At 54.7% G+C, this 27,706-nt stretch overlaps 1 protein-coding gene across 1 annotated transcript in view; it reads left to right on the forward strand.

The window, feature by feature from the left end:
* Positions 1–3,147: 3,147 nt before the first annotated feature.
* wrap53 (WD repeat containing, antisense to TP53) overlaps positions 3,148–27,706 on the forward strand; it is a 33,339-nt gene continuing 8,780 nt past the window's right edge. Inside the window, exons 1-6 of the mRNA XM_078200776.1 lie at positions 3,148–3,283; positions 6,064–6,151; positions 9,141–10,348; positions 12,700–12,798; positions 22,718–22,826; positions 26,928–27,016. Coding sequence (XP_078056902.1) covers positions 9,288–10,348; positions 12,700–12,798; positions 22,718–22,826; positions 26,928–27,016 — 1,358 coding nt within the window. The 5' untranslated portion in view covers positions 3,148–3,283; positions 6,064–6,151; positions 9,141–9,287. The remainder of the gene's footprint in view (positions 3,284–6,063; positions 6,152–9,140; positions 10,349–12,699; positions 12,799–22,717; positions 22,827–26,927; positions 27,017–27,706) is intronic.

A 27,706-nucleotide genomic window follows, 5' to 3' on the forward strand; every position in this document is an offset into this window, starting at 1 on the left:
ACCAATGATGGTTTAGATACAGGTGGACTGGAGTCGGGTGGACCAATGATGGTTGGCTATTCAGTCCCGTGAGTCTGCTCTGCCACTCATAGAATCATAGAAACCCTACAGTACAGAAAGAGGCCATTCAGACCATCGAGTCTGCACCAACCACAATCCCACCCAGGCCCTATCCCCATATCCCTACATATTTACCCATTAATCCCTCTAACCTACGCATCTCAGGACACTAAGGGGCAATTTTTAGCATGGCCAATCAACCTAACCCGCACATCTTTGGACTGTGGGAGGAAACCAGAGCACCCGGAGGAAACCCACGCAGACACGGGGAGAATGTGCAAACTCCACACAGACAGTGACCCAAGCCGGGAATCGAACCCAGGTCCCTGGAGCTGTGAAGCAGCAGTGCTGACCACTGTGCTACCGTGCCGCCCAATGGGATCATCTCCGACTGATCTGATTGTGGCCTTGCCTCCACTTTCCTGCCTACTCGTTACCCTTGACTCCCTTGGATACACTGCTGTATATTTGTACATTGAAGAAGTGGAAAATCTCATGTCGATATATCGCCTCTCCAGTGCCGGATTTAGGCATAAGCTAAACAAGCTACAGCTCAGGGCCTCACAATCCGCAGGGGCCTCACAAAATTTCAGAAGGTTAACAATGAAGGGAACATTTAAGAGCGGATACCAGAAAAGAAAAAGAAAGCACCAACTTGAAGAGCAACTCAAAAAATTACCAAAATTCATGAGAGATCAAACCAGCCGAATGATAAATATGTAATCAGTAAATGCATTCATTTGAAAATCATTTGTATTTTTCACTTTAAATACCTTGCTATTAAATAATTAAAAGGCAAAATTATGTTTTCAATTTTTTTGTGGCGACCCAAGGTCCTGTTTTGGGACGCACCTTTGTGAGACCTTTTGGTGTAACTTTTTAACAAGGGGCCTCCATATAAGCTTTATATAGCTTAGGGCCTCACCAAGTCTAAATCCGGCACTGCTTCTGTCGACCATCCCTCACTCTGCAGTCGATGGCGCTTAGCCTCCAGTTGTGCTCCCTGTTGCACCGCACAGCTCGGTGTCACTGAACAGCAAGCCCCCACAACCAGCCGTACAATAATGACCAGGGTGTCTCCTCAAGCCATAAGTGAGCCCTCTGTTCTTGCGATTGTGGTGGTGGAGGCAAACTCGATAGGGTCTTTTAAGAGACTCCTGGATGAGTACATGGGACTTAATAGGATGGAGGGTTATAGGTAGGCCTAAAAGGTAGGGATATGCTCGGCACAACTTGTGGGGCCAAAGGGCCTGTTTTGTGCTGTAGTTTTTCTATGTTTCTATGTGTTCAGGCAGGAATTGTATTGTCTGAAAAAGGAAGAATGGGCGGTACATCCATCTCGTGATGTAGAGTTTTCTACACCACGAGATCCTGGACAACTAAGTTTCTCAGCAGAGAACTGGTGAGATTGCGATGAATGAGATGTTACAGGGAGAACGTAGGGAATTGGACTGGGTGGATTATTCATTTGGAGAGCTGGCTCAAACTCGAGAGGTCAAATGGCTTTCTCCTGTTCTGTAACAGCTCTTTAATCCAGGGTTTAGTGGGGCGGTGGGGGGCGGTGGGGAGGGGGGGGGAGGTTAGGTTGATGAGTTTGTGGGTGGTGTGTGAAAAGCAGAGTATCTACACCCTGTTGCTGGGTAGATTCTCAATTGTCACCCCCTGTTGCTGGGTAGATTTTCCCTGTCACCGAGTTTTCGCTTTAACTCCCAAACGCCAGGTAGATTCTCCCCTGTCACAGGGCAGATTCCACCTCCACCCCACTTCCGGCCAGGTAGATTTGGGATGGGCAGATTCCCCCCCCCGCCATCCGCCATCGACGGGCAGAGTTTCCCCACCGGTCCCCTGTCACCAGGCAGATTTCCCCCCTCCTATCACCAGGCAGATGTTTCCTCCACCCTGTCACCAGACTGATTTTCCCTCCCCTGTCGCCGGGCAGATTTCCCCCAGTGTCGGGCAGATCTTCCCCAGTTGCTGGGCAGATTCCACCCTCCCCCCTCACCCCCCCCCGCCCCCGTCACCAGGCAGATATCCCCCCCAGTCACCGGGCAGATTTGGGATGGGCAGATTTTCCCCCTGTTGCTGGGCGGATTTGGAATGGGTAAATTGTCCCCCTGTTGCTGGGCAGATTTGGGAATGGGTAGATTTTGCCCCTGTTGCTGGGCAGATTTGGAATGGGCAGATTGTCCCCCTGTTGCTGGACAGATTTGGAATGGGTAGATTTTGCCCCTGTTGCTGGGCAGATTTGGAATGGGTAGATTTTGCCCCTGTTGCTGGGCAGATTTGGGAATGGGCAGATTGTCCCCCTGTTGCTGGGCAGATTTGGGAATGTGCAGATTGTCCCCCTGTTGCTGGGCAGATTTGGAATGGGCAGATTGTCCCCCTGTTGCTGGGCAGATTTGGAATGGGTAGATTTTGCCCCTGTTGCTGGGCAGATTTAGGAATGGGTAGATTTTGCCCCTGTTGCTGGGCAGATTTGGGACTGGGCAGATTGTCCCCCCTGTTGCTGGGCAGATTTGGAATGGGCAGATTGTCCCCCTGTTGCTGGGCAGATTTGGAATGGGCAGATTGTCCCCATGTTGCTGGGCAGATTTGGAATGGGGAGATTTTGCTCTTGTTGCTGGGCAGATTTGGAATGGGTAGATTTTGCCCCTGTTGCTGGGCAGATTTGGAATGGGTAGATTTTCCCCCTGTTGCTGGGCAGATTTGGAATGGGTCGATTTTGCCCCTGTTGCTGGGCAGATTTGGAATGGGTAGATTTTCCCCCTGTTGCAGGGCAGATTTGGAATGGGTAGATTTTGCCCCTGTTGCTGGGCAGATTTGGAATGGGTAGATTTTCCCTCTGTTGCTGGGCAGATTTGGAATGGGTAGATTTTGCCCCTGTTGCTGGGCAGATTTGGAATGGGTAGATTTTGCCCCTGTTGCTGGGCAGATTTGGAATGGGTAGATTTTCCCCCTGTTGCAGGGCAGATTTGGAATGGGTAGATTTTGCCCCTGTTGCTGGGCAGATTTGGGGTGCGCGGGCTGTGATTGGAGGAGAGCCGTGTTCCCGGGGCCTCGCGAGAGAGCGGCCAGTGTCTGGCGGGCGCCATGGCGGCGGCGGCGGCGGGAGAGGGAGGCAGCGGCTGAGGAGAGCCCGAGGCCCGGGGAGAGACAGAGCCCGAGGCCGGGGATAGCCCGCCCGCCCCTGAGGCCGGGCCCAGCGCCCTGACAGGCGGCAGAGGCAAGTAAACCGGGCCCGGCGACAGAGAGCGCCGCCAACCGGGGGTTTCCAGGCTCCCCCTCACCTCTAATCTGGGTTTCCAGGCTCCCCCTTCCCCCCTAATCTGGGGTTTCCAGGCTCCCCCTCCCCTCTAATCTGGGGTTTCAAGGCTCCCCCCTTCCCCTCTAATCTGGGGTTTCAAGGCTTTCCCCCCCCCCTTCCCCTCTAATCTGGGGTTTCCAGGCTCCCCCTCCCCTCCAGTCTGGGGTTTCAAGGCTCCCCCCTCCCCTCGAGTCTGGGGTTTCAAGGTTCCCCCCTCCCCTCCAGTCTGGGGTTTCCAGGCTCCGCCCTCCCCTCCTGTCTGGGGTTTCAAGGCTCCCCCCTTCCACTCTAATCTGGGGTTTCCAGGCTCCCCCCTCCCCTCCAGTCTGGGGTTTCCAGGCTCCCCCCCTCCCCTCCAGTCTGGGGTTTCCAGGCTCCCCCTCTCCCCTCTAATCTGGGGTTTCCAGGCTCCCCCTCTCCCCTCTAATCTGGGGTTTCCAGGCTCCCCCCTCCTCTCTAATCTGGGGTTTCCAGGCTCCCCCCTCCTCTCTAATCAGGGGTTTCCAGGCTCCCCCCTCTCCCCTCTAATCTGGGGTTTCCAGGCTCCCCCCTCCTCTCTAATCTGGGGTTTCCAGGCTCCCCCTCACCTCTAATCTGGGTTTCCAGGCTCCCCCTTCCCCCCTAATCTGGGGTTTCCAGGCTCTCCCCCTCCCCTCTAATCTGGGGTTTCCAGGCTCTCCCCCTCCCCTCTAATTTGGGGTTTCCAGGTTCCCCTCTCTAATCTGGCAGTGCAAGGTGTTCCCCCCACCTTGGTTCCAAGACACTGCCCCAATCTGGGTCAGAGGGACCCTTTTTCCCCATCTCTCTGCCAAATCTGGAGTTTGCGGTTTGGAGGGAGCCCTCTCCCTTGGAGAATCCTCGGAGGATCAAGGAACCTCCTCTCTCTCTGCCCCCACCCCTGCATTCCCTACCATTTTACACTCACACAGGTTAAAGGGACAGTTCTCTCAGTCTGGGTTTCGGGATAGTCTCTGTCCCTCTCTTCCAAATTTCCTGCCTCTTTGTCCCCCCAGCCTGAGAGTTGGAAGTTTTCTAAGAGTAGGAATTGGCCATTCGCTGAGGTGATGACCGACTGGCATCTGAGCTCCAAGCACCCGCCTTGCCTCCCTGTCCTTCTACAAAATTTGGTCTCGCAAAAGAATGAATGCTTTTCCTAACTTCTGAGCAGCCGGGTTCCTATTTTGAGGTTTTGTCTCCTCGTTCCAGACTCCCTCATGAGTAGAAAAGCCATCCCTCCATCTTCCGGTTAGCACTGCTGCCTCAGTGCCAGGGACTGGGTTCGATTCCCTGCTTGGGTCACTGTCTGTGCGTGTTCTCCCCGTTTCTGCTTGGGTTTCCTCCGGGTGCTCCAGTTTCGCTCCACACTCCAAAGATGTGCGGATTAGGTGGATTGGCCATGTTAAATTGCCCCTGAGTGTCAGGGGGACTAGCTTGGGTAAACGCATGGGGTTACAGGGATGGTGGGATTGTGGTTGGTGCAGACTCGATGGGCCGAATGGCCTCTTCTGCACTGTAGGATTCTACGATTCCCTAATTCCTTTCGAGATCATAAAACCTCAAATCAGATCAGCCGACCTCCTATAATCGAGAGAATAGTTTCTGATAATTTCTTTCCACAGCCTAACCCTTGGATCCTTAGAAACATTCCGATAAATCTGTGCTGCCAATATATCCTTTCGCAACACGGGCGGCATGGTGGCACAGTGGGTTAGCACTGCTGCTTCACAGCTCCAGGGACCTGGGTTCGATTCCCGGCTCGGGTCACTGTCTGTGTGGAGTTTGCACATTCTCCCCGTGTCTGCGTGGGTTTCCTCCGGGTGCTCCGGTTTCCTCCCACAGTCCAAAGATGTGCAGGTTAGGTTGATTGGCCATGCTAAAAATTGCCCTTAGTGTCCTGAGATGCATAGGTTAGAGGGGTTAGTGGGTAAATATGTAGGGATATGGGGGTAGGGCCTGGGTGGGATTGTGGTTGGTGCAGACTCGATGGGCCGAATGGCCTCTTTCTGTGCTGTAGGGTTTCTATGATTCTATGAACACTCAACTATTCCAGATGTGGTCATACTAGGATTTTATAAAGCTGTAACAAAACCCTTCTCTTGTATGCTACCCCTCCAGTTATAAAGGGTAACATTCATAGAATCATAGAATTCCTACAGTGCTGAGAGAGGCCATTCGGCCCATCGAGTCTGCACCGACCACAATCCCACCCAGGCCCTATTCCCATAACCTCGCGTATTTACCCTGCTAATCCCCCTGACTCTAAAGAGCAATTTAGCATGGCCAATCCACTTACCCTGCACATCTTTGGAGTGTGGGAGGAAACCGGAGCACCCGGAGGAAACCCACGCAGACACGGGGAAAACGTGCAGACTCCGCACAGGCAGTGACCCAAGGCCAGGAATCGAACCCGGGTCCCTGGCGCTGTGAGGCAGCAGTGCTAGCCACCGTGCCACTCCATTCGCCTTGTTGAATATTTTTGTTATCCCTGTTCGAACATTTTGGTGATCTGCCCAACGTTTAAAGAAGAAAAGTACATCAGAGCAGATGAGCCATCCTCTTAAAGCTGATGAGCCTGACAGGAGTGGGTTTAAGTGCATTCCTTCACGACAGGTTCCTTCCCCTTTAAGTGGGCAGCAGCTTTCCCACGTTCAGTGTCGGTGCCTGATCGAAGAGTTGAATGCTCCTTTGTTGTCCCACAGGCATTCGTGTCGCTGTTGGAAGGAGCCTCGAGCTGATCCTGTCCGCTCGCGAGGTCGTGGGTGCTGCCACAGGGCCTCTGCACAACGGGTAGGTGACGCGATCTCCACTCCCTTTGTCAAGCTGAAACTCCACAACCACGCAGGCAGCCAGGTCGGTCATCAGCAGGTGTATGTGACAATAGCCTCCTCCCACCCGTCTCTTCACTTCCCCCTCTGGCTCATTCGCCCATTGTCTTGAATCTCTGAGAGCTCTGGTGACCAACCCCCCCCCGCCTGCCCATGTCCTAAATGAAAGAAAGCCCTTGTCATTTTGAACGCCTCTATTAATCCCAACCCCCGGTCTCTCCACGTTGGGGCGGCGCAGTGGTTAGCACTGCTGCCTCACAGCGCCAGGGACCTGGGTTCGATTCCGGCCTCGGCTCATTGTCTGTGTGGAGTTTCCCCGTGTCTGCGTGAGTTTCCTCTGGGTGCTCCGGTTTCCTCCCACTGTCTAAAGATCTGCAGGTTAGGTGCATTGGCAATGCCAAATTTCCCCTTGGGGTAAAAACGTGGGGTTGCGGGGATAGGGCCTGGGTCCCTGGGGTGGTACAGTGGTTAGCACAGCTGCCTCACAGCGCCAGGTTCAATTCCTGATTTGGGTCACCGTGCGGAGTCTGCACATTCTGCCCGTGTCTGCGTGGGTTTCCTCCGGGTGCTCCGGTTTCCTCCCACAGTCCGAAAGACGTCCTGGTTAGGGTGCATTGCCCGTGCTAAATTCTCCCTCAGTGTTACCCGAACAGGCGCCGGAGTGTGGCGACTGGGGGATTGTCACAGTAACTTCATTGCAGTGTTAATGTAACCCTTACTTGTGACACTAATAAAATAAACTTTAAAACACAATGGAACTCCTTCATCTCTGCTCCACCTGAGCTACTTATCCCAACAATAAGAACTCGGGACAGAAATGAGGGGGGGGGCGGGGCGGGGAAGGGGGGGGTGGCGGGGAAGGGTGGGGTGGGGGGGAAGGGCGGGTGGGGAAGGGTGGGGAATGTGATGTAGACCATTCAGTCCATCAAGTTTGTTCCGCCATTCAATACCATCATGGCTGATCTTGGGTTTCAACTCCATTTTCCCGCCCACTCCCCATATCCCTTAATTCCCCGAGAGATCAAAACTCTGTCCATCCCACAGCCTTAAATATATTCCACGATGGAGCATTCACAACCCTCGGGGGGAGAGAATTCCAAAGATTTCCAACCCTTTGAGTACAGAAATCTCTCCTTCCCGTCTCTGTCCAAAATGATCATTCCCCCCTTATCCTGAGACTCTGTCTCCATGTTCCAGATTCCCCCAGCCAGGGGAAACAACCTCTGTGTCTACCCTGTCAAGCCCCTTCCGAATCCTGGATGGTTCATTGAGATCACCCCTCATTCTTAACTCCAGGGCAGCACATTCGGCGCAGTGGATAGCACTGCTGCCTCACAGCGCCAGGGACCTGGGTTCAAATCTGGCCTCGGGTCACTGGGGTGTGCGGAGTCTGCACGTTCTCCCCGCGTCTGCGTGGGTTTCCTCCGGGTGCTCCGGTTTCCTCCCATAGTCCAAAGATGTGCAGGTTAGGTGGATTGGCCATGCTAAATTGCCCTTTAGTGTTCAAAGATGTGCAGGTTAGGTGGATTGGCCATGCTAAATTGCCCCTTCGTGTCCAAAGATGTGCAGGTTAGGTGGATTGACCATGCTAAATTGCCCTTTAGTGTTCAAAGATGTGCAGGTTAGGTGGATTGGCCATGCTAAATTGCCCCTTCGTGTCCAAAGATGTGCAGGTTAGGTGGATTGACCATGCTAAATTGCCCTTTAGTGTTCAAAGATGTGCAGGTTAGGTGGATTGGCCATGTTAAATTGCCCCTTAGTGTCCAAAGATGTGCGGGTTAGGGGGATTGACCATGCTAAATTGCCCCTTAGTGTCCAAAGATGTGCGGGTTAGGTGGATTGGCCATGCTAAATTGCTCCTTAGTGTCCAAAGATGTGCGGGTTAGGTGGATTGGCCATGCTAAATTGCTCCTTAGTGTGCAAAGATGTGCGGGTTAGGGGGATTGGCCATGCTAAATTGCCCCTTAGTGTCCAAAGATGTGTAGGTTAGGTGGATTGGCCATGCTAAATTGCCCCTTAGTGTCCAAAGATGTGCGGGTTAGGGGGATTGGTAGGGTAAATACATGGGGATAGGGCGGGGGATGGACGGGCTTGGTTAAGATGCTCTGTTGGATATTTGGTGCAGACCTAATGGGCCGAATGGCCTCCTTCTGCACTGTAGGGATCCTATGATTCTATTCTATGATTCTGTGGGCCCCAATACACCCGAGCCATCATCATATCGAACAATCCTCTCAGCCGAGGGGCCATCTAGTGAATCTAAGAGGACGGGTTTGGAGCGAGTGGGTTTGAAGATTAAGGGATGATCGAATTGAGATGGCTGAAGGATTCGATAGGGTGGACATCTCACCTGGGCTTGATGGATTCTTGCTGGGTATCGGTGCAAAGTGATATGAAAATAAGGCGGGAGTTAAGAAGCACCTCCCTGGAGATCACATGGTCGGGAATGGGGGGGTGGGGGTGAGTTAATAGGTTGTAATGAACAAAGCATCGTAGCTGTGAGGGACAGCTCGGTGGATAGGATATTGGTATGTAGATAGGCTGGAAAATTGGGCGGGGATCCTGGATTCAGGATTCAATCCTGGACCGGGGAGCGGCGCGGGCTTGGAGGGCCGAAGGGCCTGTTCCTGTGCTGTATTGTTCTTTGTTCTTTGTTTGTTCACCATCCTTTAACTAAGGGAGGGGGGAATAAGGGTTCGCTGCTCCTGATTGATCGCTAGTAAACGTGACAACCAATACCCGCCCCCCCCCATAAAGCTGAAAGTGACGCACCCCTCAGTTGATTGGGTATTCGATCTGGCTTCCATTTTGCTATTTTGGGTTGGAGTAGTTTTATTTCTTGTCTGTCTAGGTATGTGAATGTGTTCTCTAATGTCGTAACTGCCCCATTATTCCAATACCCTGGTGTAACGTTTGGATCCTGTGTTTTCCCCCCATCCTCACTCCCACAGCACCATTATCTGTGGTGATGATTACTGCGCTCTGTCACGAGGCCCCCTCAGTGTCCCAGCGTCCGACTGCCGGGAGACGAATCGAAAACTTCAAAAAAAAAGGCGCTACCCTTGTAGCACAGGAAGTATCTGACTGCCGCTGAAGCCATGGCAACGGACTGCGCAGCGGAGCCCGACATGGAGGCGGCCAAGGAGGGCGAGAGCGTGCCCGATCCCCCGACTGGCCAGTCCGGACCGGCGGAACCAGCCAGCGGCTCCGGGGGGCGTGGAGGCGAACCCCTGGCAAAGGTTGCCCGGCTGGGAAAGGATGAGGGCTCGACCCAGTCTCTGGCGGCCGACTTAGCGGAACAACTGGGAGGGGGCGATGCCTCGGCGACCTCTGGCCTCCCGGCGACACCTGACCTCCCCGTGACATCCGATCCTGGCAGCCCTTCGAGAGGCACCGGTGCACAATTGGCTGAGGAGGAGGAAGCAGCGAAGGGAGGCCGGGAGACGGAATATTGTCCTGAGCACCTGGAGCCAGATAAAAACGGCAAGAGTGAGGCGGAGATCCGGCAAGCGAGTGAGGCGGAGATCCGGCAAGCGAGTGAGGCGGAGATCCGGCAAGCGAGTGAGGCGGAGATCCGGCAAGCGAGTGAGGCGGAGATCCGGCAAGCGAGTGAGGCGGAGATCCGGCAAGCGAGTGAGGCGGAGATCCGGCAAGCGAGTGAGGCGGAGATCCGGCAAGCGAGTGAGGCGGAGATCCGGCAAGCGAGTGAGGCGGAGATCCGGCAAGCGAGTGAGGCGGAGATCCGGCAAGCGAGTGAGGCGGAGATCCGGCAAGCGAGTGAGGCGGAGATCCGGCAAGCGAGTGAGGCGGAGATCCGGCAAGCGAGTGAGGCGGAGATCCGGCAAGCGAGTGAGGCGGAGATCTGGCAAGCGAGTGAGGCGGAGATCCGGCAAGCGAGTGAGGCGGAGATCCGGCAAGCGAGTGAGGAGGAGATCCGGCAAGCGAGTGAGGCGGAGATCCGGCAAGCGAGTGAGGCGGAGATCCGGCAAGCGAGTGAGGCGGAGATCCGGCAAGCGAGTGAGGCGGAGATCCGGCAAGCGAGTGAGGCGGAGATCCGGCAAGCGAGTGAGGCGGAGATCCGGCAAGCGAGTGAGGCGGAGATCCGGCAAGCGAGTGAGAGCCGGGATGAGCCATGCACTGAGAGCGATTCGGTTTGCTAGTAAGTAACTCTCCATCTCTGTCATACACTTCAAAATGTGTTCAGAGTTCTCCCGGATACAACCCGTTCCACAAGAACGTGTGAAATCACTTGTCCAGGAGACTGGATATTGCCCGGGCTTCAGCTTTTCTTTATATTCCTACCTGGGGTGCGGGCATCGCTGAGATAGCCGGCATTTGTCGCCAGTCTCTAACTGCCCCAGTGAGCTGCATTTCCATAGCACCTCTCATATCCTCACTTTACGGCTTTTAAAGTATAGTCAGTGTTGTCGGAAGCGCTGCACCAAGGGTGACACAGTGGTTAGCATTGTTGCTTCACAACACCAGGGGCCCGGGTTCGATTCCGAGTCTGCACAGTCTCTCCACGTCTCTACGTGGGTTTCCTCCAGGTTCTGCGGTTTCCTCCCACACTCCAAAGGTGTGTGGGTTAGGTGGATTGGCTAGGCTAAATTGCCCCTTAGTGTCAGGGGAATTAGCAGGGTAAATACGTGGGGGTTAGGGCCTGAATGGAATTGTTGTCAGTGCAGGCTCGAGGGGAGGCGATGGCTCAGTGATATTATCACTAGATTATTAACCCAGAAAGCTAAACTTCAGGGGACCCGGGTTCGAATCCCGCCACAGTAGGTGGTGGAATTTAAATTCCATAAAAAAATTATCTGGAATTGAGAATCTACTGATGACCCATTGTCGATTGTCGGAAAAACCCATCTGGGTTCACTAATGTCCTTTAGGGAAGGAAATCTGCCATCCTTACCCGGTCTGGCCTACATGTGGCTCCAGAGCCACAGCAATGTGGTTGACTCTCAACTGCCCTCGGACAACTAGGGATGGGCAATAAATGCTGATGTGGAGATGCCGGCGTTGGACTGGGGTAAACACAGTAAGAAGTTTAACAACACCAGGTTAAAGTCCAACAGGTTTATTTGGTAGCAAAAGCCACACAAGCTTTCGGAGCTGCAAGCCCCTTCTTCAGGTGAGTGGGAATTCTGTTCACAAACAGGGCATATAAAGACACAAACTCAATTTACATGAATAATGGTTGGAATGCGAATACTTACAACTAATCAAGTCTTTAAGAAACAAAACAACGTGAGTGGAGAGAGCATCAAGACAGGCTAAAAAGATGTGTATTGTCTCCAGACAAGACAGCCAGTGAAACTCTGTGGGGGTTACAAATAGTGTGACATGAACCCAATATCCCGGTTGAGGCCGTCCTCGTGTGTGCGGAACTTGGCTATCAGTTGGCTATCAGAAACTGATAGCCAAGTTCCGCACACACGAGGACGGCCTCAACCGGGATATTGGGTTCATGTCACACTATTTGTAACCCCCACAGAGTTTCACTGGCTGTCTTGTCTGGAGACAATACACATCTTTTTAGCCTGTCTTGATGCTCTCTCCACTCAACGTTGTTTTGTTTCTTAAAGACTTGATTAGCTGTAAGTATTCGCATTCCAACCATTATTCATGTCAATTGAGTTTGTGTCTTTATATGCTCTGTTTGTGAACAGAATTCCCACTCACCTGAAGAAGGGGCTTGTAGCTCCGAAAGCTTGTGTGGCTTTTGCTACCAAATAAACCTGTTGGACTTTAACCTGGTGTTGTTAAACTTCTTGCAATAAATGCTGGCCAGCCAGTGACACCCATGTCCCAGGAATGAATTTTTAAAAATGGCCTCTTTCTGTACTGTAGTGATTCTATGATTTGCAAAAGGCAAGCTCCCAAACACACAGTGACATGATAATGGCCAGATAATCTGTTGTAAAATATTGCGGTGACATTCTAATCAGAATTCTGTAACTTGATGTTGTGTCTCTGTGCCCTGTTTGAGAGCAGATTTCCACTCCATCTGACGAAGGAGCAGCGCTCCGAAAGCTAATGGCATTTGTTGCCAAATGAACCTGTTGGACTTTAACCTGGTGTTGTTAAAACTCTTCCTGTGTAAAATATTACCCCAGGTCTCTGAGGCCAGCTCCCCTTTGACCCATAGTCCACTTGAGAGAACAGGCAGGGCCTCAGTTTAACCTCATCTCTGAAAGATGGCAGTTAGAGTATTCCCCCCAGCACTGGCATCGAAGGTGGCAACCTGGATTTTTGTGTTCAGGTTCCCTGCTTTGGAACTTGAAGCTGTGACTATCTAGACTCGGGGCGAGAGAGTTTATCGACCAGGCCACAGCTGGCTGGTATCGCTACCTCACCCCTAGTGTTACACAGCTCAGAAAGCTGTCTTTGGAAACCAGAGTCCGGACATTTTGCCTGTGCGTTGGCCGGGGGGATACTTGTGGTGTTGTTCTCGTGTGCTGGGAAACATCCCGTGATCTTAACGCATCTCCTCTTCCCGCTGCTTTCTAGTCCCGTGGGATACGATTTCACCCACGTGCCCCAGCTTCTCTCGGGAGCGTGGAAGGAGTACACGGGAGCGACGGAGAACTTCCTAAAGGGCTGCAAGTGGTGAGTGAAGCTTCCCGCTCGCTGGTGATGGCAAACCCGAAATTTCCTGAAACAGACCCAAAGTCACGGAACTTTGTAAAGTTCGGGGATGAGACTTTTCTGATTTGGGCGGATTTCCAACCTTTTCCCCGTCTCCGTAATTGTCTTGCTCCCCGTGTCTGGAATCACGGACAGATTTTGTTCTCCCGCCTGTTCGTTCCGATTGCCTGTGTTAATTGACAGCCTTTAGACATTGCCACAACAGCAGCAGTCATTGGCTGGGTACGATGCACCAGATTCCCCTGTTCTTGTCCGCCTCGTGTGGGGAGAGGTTGTGTTCGCTGGTGTCGGTTGCAGTTTTGTGTTGTTGCATAATGGTTACATAGAAAGAAAGGAGCAGGAGAAGGCCATTCGGCCCTTCGAACCTGCTCCGCCATTCATCACCATCATGGCTGATCATCCAACTCAATAGCCTAATCCTGCTTTCCCCCCATAACCTTTGATCCCGTTCGCCCCAAGTGCTATATCCAGCCGCCTCTCGAATACATTCAATGTTTTGGCATCAACTACTTCCTGTGGGAATGAATTCCACAGGCTCACCGGGTGAAGAAATGTCTCCTCATCTTCTTCCTAAATTGTCCATCCTGAATCCTTAGACTGTGACCCCCCTGGTTCTGGACTCCCCCCACCATCGGGAACATCCTCCCTGCATCTACCCTGTCTAGTCCTGTTAGAATTTTATAAATCTCTCTGAGATCCCCCCTCATTCGTCTGAACTCCAGTGAAAACAATCCCAACCTGGTCAACCTCTCCTCACACATCAGTCCCTGGAATCAGCCGGGTAAACCTTCGCTGCACTCCCTCGAGAGCAAGAACATCTTCCTCGGAAAAGGAGACCAAAACTGCACACAATACTCGAGGTGTGGCCTCCCCAAGGCCCTGTATAATTGTAACAACTCATCCCTGCTCCTGTATCGAAACCTCTCGCAATGAAGGCCAACATACCATTTGCCTTCTTTACCGCCTGCTGCACCTGCATGCTTACCTTCAGCGACTGGTGCACAAGGACACCCAGGTCCCTCTGCACACTCCCCCTCTCCCAATTTACACCCATTCAGGTAGTAATCTGTCGCCTTGTTTTTGCTTCCAAAGTGAATAACCTCACAGTTACTTCACTGAAGGAGGCCATTCGGACTGTTATGTCCATGTTGGCTCTCTGTGAGAGCAATTCAGCTAGACTCCACCCCCCCCCATCCCCCACCCCTCCCTCCCCCCCCCCTCCCTCCCCCCCTCCTCCACCCCGTCCCCCACCCCGTCCCCCGCCCCTCCCCCCCGCCCTCCCCTCCCCGCCCTCCCCCCGCCCTCCCCCTCCCCCCCCGCCCTCCCCTCCCTGCCCTCCCCCGCCCTCCCCCTCCTCCCCCCGCCCTCCCCCTCCTCCCCCCCCGCCCTCCCCCTCCTCCCCCCCCGCCGTCCCCCTCCTCCCCCCCGCCCTCCCCCTCCTCCCCCTCCGCCCTCCCCCTCCTCCCCCCCCCGCCCTCCCCCTCCTCCCCCCCCCGCCCTCCCCCTCCTCCCCCCCCGCCCTCCCCCTCCTCCCCCCCTGCCCTCCCCCTCCGCCCTCCCCCCCGCCCTCCCCCCCCGCCCTCCCCCTCCTCCCCCCCCGCCCTCCCCCTCCTCCCCCCCCGCCCTCCCCCTCCTCCCCCCTCCTCCCCCCCGCCCTCCCCCTCCCCCTCCTCCCCCCCGCCCTCCCCCTCCCCCTCCTCCCCCCCGCCCTCCCCCTCCTCCCCCCCGCCCTCCCCCTCCTCCCCCCCCGCCCTCCCCCTCCTCCCCCCGCCCTCCCCCTCCTCCCCTCCTCCCCCCCGCCCTCCCCCTCCTCCCCCCCGCCCTCCCCCTCCTCCCCCCCCGCCCTCCCCCTCCTCCCCCCCCCGCCCTCCCCCTCCTCCCCCCCCCGCCCTCCCCCTCCTCCCCCCCTGCCCTCCCCCTCCTCCCCCCCGCCCTCCCCCTCCTCCCCCCCCCGCCCTCCCCCTCCTCCCCCCCCCCCCCGCCCTCCCCCTCCTCCCCCCCCCCCCCGCCCTCCCCCTCCTCCTCCCCCGCCCTCCCCCTCCTCCTCCCCCGCCCTCCCCCTCCTCCCCCCCCGCCCTCCCCCTCCTCCCCCCGCCCTCCCCCTCCTCCCCCCGCCCTCCCCTCCTCCCCCCGCCCTCCCCTCCTCCCCCCGCCCTCCCCCTCCCCCCCCCGCCCTCCCCCTCCCCCTCCTCCCCCCGCCCTCCCCCTCCTCCCCCCGACCTCCCCCTCCTCCCCCCGCCCTCCCCCTCCTCCCCCCGCCCTCCCCCTCCTCCCCCCGCCCTCCCCCTCCTCCCTCCCCCCGCCCTCCCCCTCCTCCCTCCCCCCGCCCTCCCCCTCCTCCCTCCCCCCGCCCTCCCCCTCCTCCACCCCGCCCTCCCCCTCCTCCCCCCCGCCCTCCCCCTCCTCCCCCCCGCCCTCCCCCTCCTCCCCCCCGCCCTCCCCCTCCTCCCCCCCGCCCTCCCCCTCCTCCCCCCCGCCCTCCCCCTCCTCCCCCCCGCCCTCCCCCTCCTCCCCCCCGCCCTCCCCCTCCTCCCCCCCGCCCTCCCCCTCCTCCCCCCCGCCCTCCCCCTCCTCCCCCCCGCCCTCCCCCTCCTCCCCCCCGCCCTCCCCCTCCTCCCCCCCGCCCTCCCCCTCCTCCCCCCCGCCCTCCCCCTCCTCCCCCCCGCCCTCCCCCTCCGCCCTCCCCCTCCTCCCCCCCGCCCTCCCCCTCCTCCCCCCCGCCCTCCCCCTCCTCCCCCCCGCCCTCCCCCTCCTCCCCCCCGCCCTCCCCCTCCTCCCCCCCGCCCTCCCCCTCCTCCCCCCCGCCCTCCCCCTCCTCCCCCCCGCCCTCCCCCTCCTCCCCCCCGCCCTCCCCCTCCTCCCCTCCGCCCTCCCCCTCCTCCCCTCCCTCCCTCCCCCTCCCGCCCTCCCCCTCCCTCCCTCCCACCCTCCCCCTCCCTCCCTCCCACCCTCCCCCTCCCTCCCTCCCACCCTCCCCCTCCCTCCCACCCTCCCCCTCCTGCCCTCCCCCTCCTGCCCTCCCCCTCCCTCCCTCCCCCTCCTCCCCGCCCTCCCCCTCCCCCCGCCCTCCCCCTCCGCCCGCCCTCCCCCTCCGCCCGCCCTCCCCCCGCCCCCCCCTCCCCCCGCCCCCCCCTCCCCCCGCCCTCCCCCTCCCCCCCGCCCCCCGCCCCCCTCCCCATCCTCCCCCCGCCCCCCTCCCCATCCTCCCCCCCGCCCCCCTCCCCATCCTCCCCCCCGCCCCCCTCCCCATCCTCCCCCCCGCCCCCCTCCCCATCCTCCCCATCCGCCCCCCTCCCCATCCGCCCCCCTCCCCATCCGCCCCCCTCCCCATCCTCCCCCCTCCCCATCCTCCCCCCTCCCCATCCTCCCCCCTCCCCATCCTCCCCCCCGCCCCCTCCCCATCCTCCCCCCGCCCCCTTCCCCCCCGCCCCCTTCCCCCCCGCCCCCTTCCCCCCCGCCCCCTTCCCCCCCGCCCCCTTCCCCCCCGCCCCCTCCTCCCCCCCCCGCCCCCTCCTCCCCCCCCGCCCCCTCCTCCCCCTCCTCCTCCCCCCTCCCCCTCCTCCCCCCTCCCCCTCCTCCCCCCTCCCCCTCCTCCCCCCTCCCCCTCCTCCCCCCTCCCCCCTCCCCCTCAAGGAATTTTTCCTTTTGGCTGTGTATCCAATTCCTTTTGAAAACCTCGATTGAACCTGCCTCCACCGCACTCTCGGGCAGTGCGTATCCAGGTTCCCTCCCCCCCCCCCCCCCCCCCCGGTGTCGCCATTGGGTCTTTTGCCAGTCATTTTCAGTTAGTGTTCTCTGCACTGTTTTCCCATCACCCTCCCCTACCTTGCTAACTTCTACTTTGACCCTCCTGGTCCAATGTTAAAATTCTCATCCTCGGGTCCAGAGCCCCACATGGGCCCACCTTTCTCTGTCGCTATGGCGACCCTCTGTAGGGCCAATTTGCATTGCTGTGTTATTGGCGGCCGTGCCTTCAGCTGCCGGGTCCCTATCTCTGGAATTCTATGTACCTCGCTCTGCTTCCCTAAGACGCTCCTTCAAACCTTCCTATTTGACCCAGTAATAAGTTCTCGGAGGCAGAAGTCCCTTCACCCTTTATTTACAAGTCTGACAACAGCATACAGAGTGCTTTCAGTTACAGTCTACACGAGGGGTCCCAGAGGAACTGGCACGCCTGGTTAAATACAGAGCAAGAGGCTCCCTGATTGGCCCATCAATTTGGCCCTCAATCAGGGACTTCTTTTCTGGTACCAACTTAATAAACAAACTCAAATTAACTTAAGGACAAATTAAAAAGGGGCAGCTCCCCAAAAGGAGGGGGAACAGTCCGGACAAAAAACAAAGTCGAAAGGAAACTTAAAACATTAAATCAAAAGGTGATTATCGGGGTCGATAACACACCCCAGCCCCTGCGGCCCTTAATCAGGGAGTTTATATTCTAACAGGCCCACCTCAATTGCCTGATTAAAGTTCGTTACGGACACCAAGCTTTGGCTCAGTGTCCGGTGTTATTCTGAGAACTCTGCCGTGAATTGCTTTGGGATGGTTTCCCATGTTGAACATAAGAAATAGGAGCAGGAGTAGGCCATCTAGCCCCTCGAGCCTGCCCCGCCATTCAATAAGATCACGGCTGATCTGAAGTGGATCAGTTCCACTTACCCGCCTGATCCCTATAACCCCTAATTCCCTTACCGATCAGGAATCCATCTATCCGTGATTTAAACATATTCAACGAGGAAGCCTCCACCACTTCAGTGGGCAGAGAATTCCAGAGACTCACCACCCTCTGAGAGAAGAAGTTCCTCCTCAACTCTGTCCTAAACTGACCCCCCTTTATTTTGAGGCTGTGCCCTCTAGTTCTAGCTTCCTTTCTAAGTGGAAAGAATCTCTCCACCTCTACCCTATCCAGCCCCTTCATTATCTTCTAGGTCTCCATAAGATCCCCCCTCAGCCTTCTAAATTCCAACGAATACAAACCCGATCTGCTCAGTCTCTCCTCATAATCAACACCCCTCATCTCCGGTATCAACCCGGTGAACCTTCTCTGCACTCCCTCCAAGGCCAATATATCCTTCCGCAAGGAGCCGCAAAAAGTTGTTTTATTTCCCCCCGCCCTGTCCAGAGGCATGTGGCATGCATGTCCTTGGAGCTGGGAGTTAGGTCACAGATCAGCCATGATCCCACTGAAGGGCAGAACAGGCTGAATGGAGGGGCTGAATGGCCGCCTCCTGTACCTCGGGACCCAGAGGCAGAGGGCGATGTTCTAGTCTGCCGCACACCAGGTTTACACGCACAGACATTATCGCGACTAAATCCCAAACTGACCAGTGCCAAAAGGGAAGATGTTGAGAGATACTCGGGGAGGGGGAGGGGATGGTTTGTGGTGGGGGTGCAAAGGTTGAGAAAATAAAAAGAAAAGCCTCCTCGGGTTTTGAAAGAGGGGCATGGACCATAAAAGCATGTCCCATCCGTACTGAACAGGATAAGCAAGGGGCCTGAAGTCAGGCGGGTACCACGTGGGCCGGTACTTAATCTGACGCCACTGGAGAAGTCTTTTCCATACCTGTGCCGACTATTTTAACAGAACTTTCCAATCTGTCCCCCTGCCCTCTCCCCCCCACTGCCCTGCAAATCAAATATTCATCCAGTTCCTTCTGAAAGTTACTCTTCAATCTCTTTCCACCGCCCTTTTGGTACCTTTCGGCATTTTAATTCTAATCCAAAAAAAAGCCAATTCAAATTAAGTCCAGTCATGGCTCCCGCAGGAGGGACAAACTCGTCCAAGCTGAGGCATTGCCCCCCCCCCAACCCCGCTCCCCGATCTTAGCCGAAAGGCCGAGATGGCTTTATAAAATTGCATCAGGTAAAGCCTCGGTTTAACTTCATTGGCTGCCCGGATACCCAACCCTAGCCAGGGCAAAGCACGATCACAGGTGTCAGCACCTCTCTCCCCCGCCCCCCTGTGCAATGGGATAGCCTCACCCTCCTGCCTGATCACCCCTGCCATCGCCCTCTCTGTAACCCCCACGACTTGCCTGGACTTGCAGAATCTCACTGGCTGTCCTGTCTGGAGACGATACACATCTCTTTAACCTGTTGCTGAATGCTCCCTCCACTCACATTGTCTGTACCTTTAAGACTTGATTAGCTGTAAAGACTCGCATTCCAATCATTATTCTGTAAATTGAGTTTGTGTCTGTATGCCCTGTTTGTGAGCAGATCTTCCACTCCACCTGACGAAGGAGCAGCGCTCTGAAAGCTAGTGGCGTTTGCTACAAAATAAACCTGTTGGACTTTAACCTGGTGTTGTTAGACTCCTCACTGTGATCGCCCTCTCAGGCAGCACGCTCCAGATCAGAGTACCTCCCGGTGTAAAAAACAGCATGTTTTTTTCATTTCACCTCTCGCTCTTTTGCCAAATACCTTAAATTTGTGCCCTCCAGTTGTCCCACACCCTCTGGTCGTCCCGCTCCCCGCCCCCGGACCTCTGGCCCCGGCCACCCCTCCGCCCCTGCCGCCTCTCCTCCACCTCGTCATTTTGAACACCTCTATAAAGCTATGAGGAGAACAACCCCCGCTTCTCCAGTCCCTCCACGTAACTTGGAACTCCCTCATCCTGCTGTCATGCTGATAAATACTCCAAAGTCTTGACATCCTTCTGCAGGTGTGCAGTCCAGAATTAGCCACGACACTCGCGCTGAGACCTAACCACTGATGTGTAAAGTTTTATGTAGACATCATTCCTTTTATGGTCTATGCTTTCAAAACCCACGGAGGCTTTTCTTTTTAAGTGATTATTTTATTTTCTCAGCCTTTGCAGCCCCATCACAAACCGGCCCCCCCCTCCCCGCCGCACCACCCCACCCCCCCCTGCCGCACCACCCCCACCCCCCCCTGCCGCACCACCCCACCCACCCCCGCCGCACCACACCCACCCCCCCCTGCCGCACCACCCCCACCCCCCCCCTGCCGCACCACCCCACCACCACCCCCCCCCCCCCCCGCCGCACCACTCCACCCCCGCGCAAACACGGTCCAATGCTTGAATATCTCTCAACATCTTCCCTTTTGGCACTGGTCAGCTTGGGATTTAGTCGCGATAATGTCTGTGCGTGTAAACCTGGTGTGCGGCAGACTAGAACATCGCCCTCTGCCTCTGGGTCCCGAGGTACAGGAGGCGGCCATTCAGCCCCTCCATTCAGCCTGTTCTGCCCTTCAGTGAGATCATGGCTAATCCGTGACCGAACTCCATTCATCTGCCTTTGCTTCCAAATCCTTCAGTACCTTAGTTAACAAACGTCAGTCACCAAAGTCTATGAATCTCACGTTTTAAAACTAACGGTTGATTCAGCGTCGATTACCAGTTGTGGAGTTCCAAACACATTGGGCAGAATCCGCCCGAGGGGTCGTACATTTCACGCCCGAGGGTTCGTACCCTCCTTGCCCGAGGGTTCGTACACTCCCCGCCCGAGGCCAATGGAGAATGTTGTTCACCGAGCCTCAACCGCCCCCTGAATCGGGGCGGGCGTGACGGTAACGTTCCGGCCATTGTGTGTAAACGGGCTTCTTAGTTCCACTCCTGAAAGGTCTGACTGTAATTTTTCGACAGTGGCACACGCGCACGCACGCACGCCCTTAGATCCAATCAAGTTGGTAATAGGGGTATGGAGTACAAGAGCAAGGAGAATATGTTAAACTTGTATAAAACACTGGTTTGATCTGATTTATTATTGTCACATGTATTAGTAGACAGTGAAAAGTATTGTTTCTTGCTCACAACGCAAACAAAGCATACCGTTCATAGAGAAGGAAAGGAGAGAATGCAGAATGTAGTGTTACAGTCATAGCTAGGGTGTAGAGAAAGATCAACTTAATGCGAGGTGGGTCCATTCAAAAGTCTGACGGCAGCAGGGAAGAAGCTGTTCTTGAGTCGGTTGGTACGTGACCTCAGACTTTTGTATCTTTATCCCAATGGAAGGAGGTGGAAGAGAGAATGTCCGGGGTGCGTGGGGTCCTTGATTATGCATGGGCGGCACGGTGGCACAGTGGGTTAGCACTGATGCCTCACGGCGCCAGGGACCCGGGTTCAATTCCAGCCTCGGGTCACTGTCTGTGTGGAGTTTACACATTCTCCCCGTGTCTGCGTGGGTTTCCTCCGGGTGCTCTGGTTTCCTCCCACAGTCCAAAGATGTGCGGGTTAGGTTGATTGGCCGTGCTAAATTGCCCCATAGTGTCAGGGGATTAGTGGGGTAAATATTACAGGAATCGGGACTATGTGGGATTGTGGTCGGTGTAGACTTGATGGGCCGAATGGCCTCCTCTGCACTGTAGGGATTCATGAAAAGTCTGACAGCAGCGGGGAAGAAGCTGTTCTCGAGTCGGTTGGTACGTGTCCTTGGACTTTTGTATCTTTTTCCTGACAGAAGAAGGTGGAAAAGAGTGTGTCCCGGGTGCGTGGGGTCCTTGAATATGCTGGCTGCTTTCCCGAGGCAGTGGGAAGTGTAGATGGGAGGCTGGTTTGCGTGATGGACTGGGCTTCGTTCATGACCTTTTGTAGTTTCTTGTGGCCTTGGTCAGAGCAGGAGCCATACCGAGCTGTGATACATCTGGAAAGGATGATTTCTGTGCTGCATCTGTAAAAGTTGGTGAGAGTCGGAGCGGACATGCCAAATTTCCTTAGTCTCCTGAGAGAGTAGAGGCGTTGGTGGGGCTTTCTTAACTATAGTGTCGGCATGGGGGGGACCAGGACAGGTTGGTGATCTGGACACCTAAAAACTTGAAGCTCTCGACCCTTTCTACTTCGTCCCCGTTGATGTAGACAGGAGCATGTTCTCCTTTACGCTTCCTGAAGTCGATGACAATCTCCTTTGTTTTGTTGACATTGAGGGAGAGATTATTGTTGCCGCACCAGTTCACCAGATTCTCTGTCTCATTCCTGTTCTCTGTCTCGTCATTGTTTGAGATCCGACCCACTACGGTGGTGTCGTCAGCAAGCTTGAAAACTGCGTCCCTTTCTGGGTGCCACACTTCAGGAAAGATGTGAAGGAATTAGAGGGAGTGCAGAAAAGCTTGATGAGAATGGTTTCAGGGATGCTGGACTTCAGTCACGTGGACAGATTGGACTGTTTTCCTGGAAGGAGAGGAAGGTTGAGAGGAGATTTGATAAGAGGCGATCAAAATCACCAGGGATCTGGACAGGGTAGACAGGGGGAAACTGTTCCCGGCGAGAGAAGGATGGAGAATGAACGGGCGCAAGATTGATAATCATTGGTGACGCTGGAAGCTTTTTCACACCGCGAGTGGTGAGGATCTGGAATGTGCCGCCTGAGAGTATGGTGGAGGCAGGTTCAAGCAAGGTATCCCGGTAGGAAGTGGAGTATCCGAAAAGGAAGAATGTGTAGGGTTGCGGGGGAGAAGTTGGCACGAGGGGAATTCCTTATCTGGAGCGCCAGTGCAGACACAGTGAGTTGAATGGCCGCCGCCTCTTGTAACCAGAAGAGAAAATGGTAGAAAATCTCAGCAGGTCTGGCAGCGTCTGTACAGAGAGCAAAGAGCTGACGCTTCGAGTCCAGCTGACCCCTTGTCAAAGCTAAAGGGGAGATATTTATACTGCAGGGTGCGGGAATGAAAGATGATTCATAGCCACCTCCTGTAGAACTCTGAAAGAACTCTCAGATTTCAGAGCAACTGAAAGCGACCCACAGCCGATGAAATGTGACTACTGCTAAAGGAGATTTGTTTTTTTAAGTTGTTTGTGTATTTAAATAAGCTTTCTGAGTGACCCTTTTTCCTGCGTTGATGTGCTGGGAACTGAACTGGGTTCAATGGAAGCATGTCTTATTGACTTGTCTCGCTTTGTGTGCCTTGCCTTTCGTCCTAGGGCCCCGGACGGTTCCTGCATTCTGACCAACAGCGCAGACAACACTCTGCGGATCTTCAACCTCCCCTCGGAGCTGTACAGCAGGGAGTGGGATGAGCTGCCCGAAATGGTACCTGCTTCCTTTTCCCCCGCGCCGTTTGTGTCTTCCACATGTAGTCGGAGTCACATGTAGGCCAGACCGGGTAAGGACGGCAGATTTCCTTCCCAAAAGGACATCAGTGAACCAGATGGGTTTTTCCAACAATCGGTCATCAGTAGATTCTTAATTCCAGATATATTTCATTGAATTCAAATTCCACCATCTGCCGTGGCGGGGATTCGAACCCGGGTCCCCCAGAACATTAGCTGAGTTTCTGGATTGATATTCCAGCGATAACATCACTAGGTCACCGCCTCCCCATTGGAATGTTGCTCGGCAGCCAGCGTTCCAGCCTTCTGCTCCGCTTTCCTTCCAGGCTTGTTTACGATGGTAAAGGCAAAATACTGCGGATGCTGGAACCTGAAACCAAAACGGAAAATGCTGGAAAATCTCAGCGGGTCTGACAGCATCTGTGGGGAGGGAATAGAGCCAACGTTTCGAGTCTGGATGACCCTTCGTCAGAGCCAGACGAAGGGTCATCGGCACAAAATGAAGCTAAACTGAGGTGAGGAGAAATGTCTTCACCCAGAGGGCGGTGAATGTGTGGAATTCACTCCCACAGAAAGTAGCTGAGGACAAAACGTTGTGTGATTTCAAGAAGAAATTAGATATAGCTCTTGGGGCTAAAGGGATCGAGGGATAAGGGGGGGGGGGGGATCAGGATATTGATCATGATCACAATGAATGGCGGAGCAGACTCGATGGGCCGAATGGCCTCCTCCTGCTTCGAGTTTCTGTGAAACCTTGGCTCTATTCTCCCCCCACAGATGCTGCCAGACCTGCTGAGATTTTCCAGCATTTTCTGTTTTTGTTTCCAGTGGGTCTGTCTGTGCCTGCTCCATGCAATTGCTCCGGTTATCATCAACTGCAGTAGAAAAATCCACGGGGATTTTCACTGCTGCTGGCGACAGGCACCTCCCTGTCAGGATTCCGAGCACAGTCTGTGACTCAGGAGATAGCCACTCCCGTGCCAGCCTCTCTCTGCACGTGGGAGTTGCTGGGTTGTATACAACCCGCCAAGTGTTGTAAAATGATGGTTTGAGATATAAGGAGAGGCTGGAAAGACTGGGACTTTTTTCCCCGGAGCGTAGGAGGGTTATCTTATAGAGGTCTATAAAATACAAGTTTATTTATTAGTCACAAGTAAGGCTTACATTAACACTGCAATAAAGTTACTGTGAAATTTCCCTAGTCGCCACAGTCCGGTGCCTGTTCGGGTCAATGAACCCTGACCAGCACGTCTTTCAGAATGTGGGAGGAAACCGGAGCACCCGGAGGAAACCCACCCAGACACGGGGAGAACGTGCAAACTCCGCACAGACAGTGACCCAAGCCGGGAATCGAACCCGGGTCCCTGGCGCTGTGAAGCAACAGTGCTAACCACTGTGCCACCGTGTAATGAGGGGCATGGATAGGGTAGATAGTCAACATCTATTCCCAAAGGTAGGGGAGTCTAAAACTAGAGAGCATAGGCTTAAGTTGAGAGGGGAGAGATACAAAAGGTTCCAGAGGGGCAGTTTTTTCCACACAGAGGGTGGTGAGTGTCTGGAACAAGCTGCCAGAGGCAGTAGTAGAGTCGGGTACAATTTTGTCTTTTAAAAAGCATTCGGACAGTTCCATGGGTACGATGGGTATAGAGGGATATGGGCCAAACAAGGGCAATTGGGACTAGCTTAGTGGTTTAAAAAAAAAGGGCGGCATGGACAAGTTGGGCCGAAGGGCCTGTTTCCATGCTGTAAACCTCTATGACTCTATGCATTTCACTATTGGAGACACCAAACCAGGCTGCTTCCGAACGCAGTGCATCTAAACGAGGCGTTAACTAGTGCCAGATTGCTTGATCGAGTGGTAACTGGGGAGGCAGTAGCGTAGTGGTATTGTCATTGGACTACTAATGCAGAGATCCAGGGCAGTGCTCTGGGGACCTGGGTTCAAATCCTTCCACGGCATTTGGTGAAACTTGAATTCAATAAAAATCTGGAATTGGAAGATGACCATGTCATTAAAAAAGAAATCTGGTTCACTAATGTCCCCTTCAGGGAAGGAAATCTGCCGTCCTTACCCGGTCTGGCCTACATGTGACTCCAGAGTCACAGCCAATGTGGTCGACTCTTAAATACCCTCTGAAATCATAGAATCTCTACGGTGCAGAAGGAGGCCATTCGGCCCATCGTGTCTGCACCGACCAGAATCCCACTCAGGTCCTATCCCCGTAACCCCACATATTTTACCATTTTAATCCCCCTGACACTAAGGGGCAGCTTAGCACGGCCAATCCACCTAACCTGCACATCTTCGGAGTGTGGGAGGAAACCGGAGCACCCGGAGGAAACCCATGCAGACACTGGGAGAACGTGCAGACTCCACACAGACAGTGACCCGAGCTGGGAATCGAACCCGGGTCCCTGGCGCTGTGAGGCAGCAGTGGGCGATTTAGCGATGGTAATGTCATGAGGGGATAGATTCTCTCTTGTTGGACATTGCGTGGCGCACACAGCGCAAATATTATTTGTCACTTTGCAGCCCAGGCCTGAATGTTTGCTGATCAAGGTCTCCTCACTGCTGGCCTGCTAGGTTTAAAGTTTATTTATTAGTGTCACAAGTAGGCTTAAGGCTGCAGTGAAGTTACTGTGAAAATCTCCTCGTTGCCACAGTCGGGCGCCCGTACGGGTAACACTGAGGGAGAATTTAGCCCGGCCAATGCACCCTAACCAGCACGTCTTTCGGACTGTGGGAGGAAACCGGAGCACCCGGAGTTCCACAGACAAATGACCCTCTAGGAGAACTGTCTTGGTGTAACTCCCTTGATTGTCAGAGTGGCTACTGCTCTGCTCTGCCCTGGGTTCCATTTGCCAATCACCCATGACTGCAAATTGCACCTTCGACACTCACCCTGCAAGTTTAACGTATCCCTGCACAAACTGTGAAACATGAAATGATAAACGGGGCGGGATTTCACAGCCTTGCTCATCCCGCAACGATAAAAACCCCCCCCGCCGAGGTCAACGGACCTTTCCGTTTCCACCTTGTACCCAGCGTAAACATTCATTAGTCCCATTCATTCACCTATCACCCACCACACGTGCTTATTTACATTGCCCCCCCCCCCCCCCCCCGCCCCCATTCAGCCCTGCCTCCATTTTAAAATTCTCATCCATGTTTCCATGACTTCACCCTTTCCCTTTCTCTGTGCCCTCCTCCAAGACCTACAACCCTCCGATCTCCGCCCCTCCGGTTCTGGCCCTTTGCACATTCCCGATTTTAATCGCTCCACCATTACCATCACCAGGCCTTCAGCTGTTTGGACGCTAAGCTCTGGAATTCCTCCTTCACCCCCTCCACCTCTCTCTCCTTCATCAAGGTTCTCCTTAAAACCTCTTGGCTTAATGTCCTGATATCTCCTTGTATAGAATCATAGAATCCCCCACAAGTGCAGAAGGAGGCCACTCGGCCTCGTCGAGTCTGCACCGACCACAATCCCACCCGGGCCCTATTCCCGTAACCTGCTAATCCCCCTGACACTAAGGGTCAATTTAGCCAATCAACCTAACCCGCACATCTTTCGGGAGGAAGCCGGAGCACCCGGAGGAAACCCACGCAGACACGAGGGGGAGAACGTGCAGACTCCGCACAGACAGTGACCCGAGGCCGGAATTGAACCCGGATCTCTGGCGCTGTGAGGCAGCAGCGTTAACCCACTGGGCCACCGTGCCGCCCTCATCGTTAGATGTCAAATCCGTTTTGGTAACACGCTTATGAAACACTGACATTTTAGAAGATTTAAAATTGCTATTTAAATGCAAGGATGTCCTCTTCGAGCCTGAGTTGGCTCCAATGAAGAGCCTCCTGATTAGTCCCACTCCCACCCAGATTGTTAGCCCTGCAAATATTTTTCCTTAAAGAACTTATCCAATCCCTTTGTCAAAGTTACTGCGGAATCTGCTTCCACGTCCCTTCAGGCAGCGCCTTCCAGACTATAACAAATTGCCACGTAAAATGAAGAGATAATTCTCCTCATCTCGCCTCCGGTTCTTTTTCTGTTGACCTCACCTCTTGCCTTTGAATTTACAGAGTGCGGTGTTGCGTATGTCCGAGGGAGACACCATATATGATTACTGCTGGTACCCAGCCATGACCTCCATGGCTCCCGAGACCTGTTTGTAAGTGCTGGTTGCTTGTAAGTGCATATTGTATATTCCTGTACGTTCTGCTTGAAGCTGAAAAATGGCAAATGGAGTTTAACCCTGATAAATGTGAGGTGATTCATTTTGGTAGGACTAATTTAAATGTGGATTACAGGGTCAAAGGTAGGGTTCTGAAGACTGTGGAGGAACAGAGAGATCTTGGGGTTCATATCCACAGATCTCTAAAGGTTGCCACTCAAGTGGATAGAGCTGTGAAGAAGGCCTATAGTGTGTTAGCTTTTATTAACAGGGGGTTGGAGTTTAAGAGCCGTGGGGTTATGCTGCAACTGTACAGGACCTTGGTGAGACCACATTTGGAATATTGTGTGCAGTTCTGGTCACCTCACTATAAGAAGGATGTGGAAGCGCTGGAAAGAGTGCAGAGGAGATTTACCAGGATGCTGCCTGGTTTGGAGGGTAGGTCTTATGAGGAAAGGTTGAGGAAGCTAGGGCTGTTCTCTCTGGAGCGGAGGAGGCTGAGGGGAGACTGAATAGAGGTTTATAAAATGATGAAGGGGATAGATAGGGTGAACGTTCAAAGACTATTTCCTCGGGTGGATGGAGCTATTACAAGGGGGCATAACTATAGGGTTCGTGGTGGGAGATACAGGAAGGATATCAGGTAGGTTCTTTACGCAGAGAGTGGTTGGGGTGTGGAATGGACTG

This window comes from Mustelus asterias, chromosome 31, assembly GCF_964213995.1.
Source record: "Mustelus asterias chromosome 31, sMusAst1.hap1.1, whole genome shotgun sequence".
Classification (NCBI taxonomy): domain Eukaryota; kingdom Metazoa; phylum Chordata; class Chondrichthyes; order Carcharhiniformes; family Triakidae; genus Mustelus; species Mustelus asterias.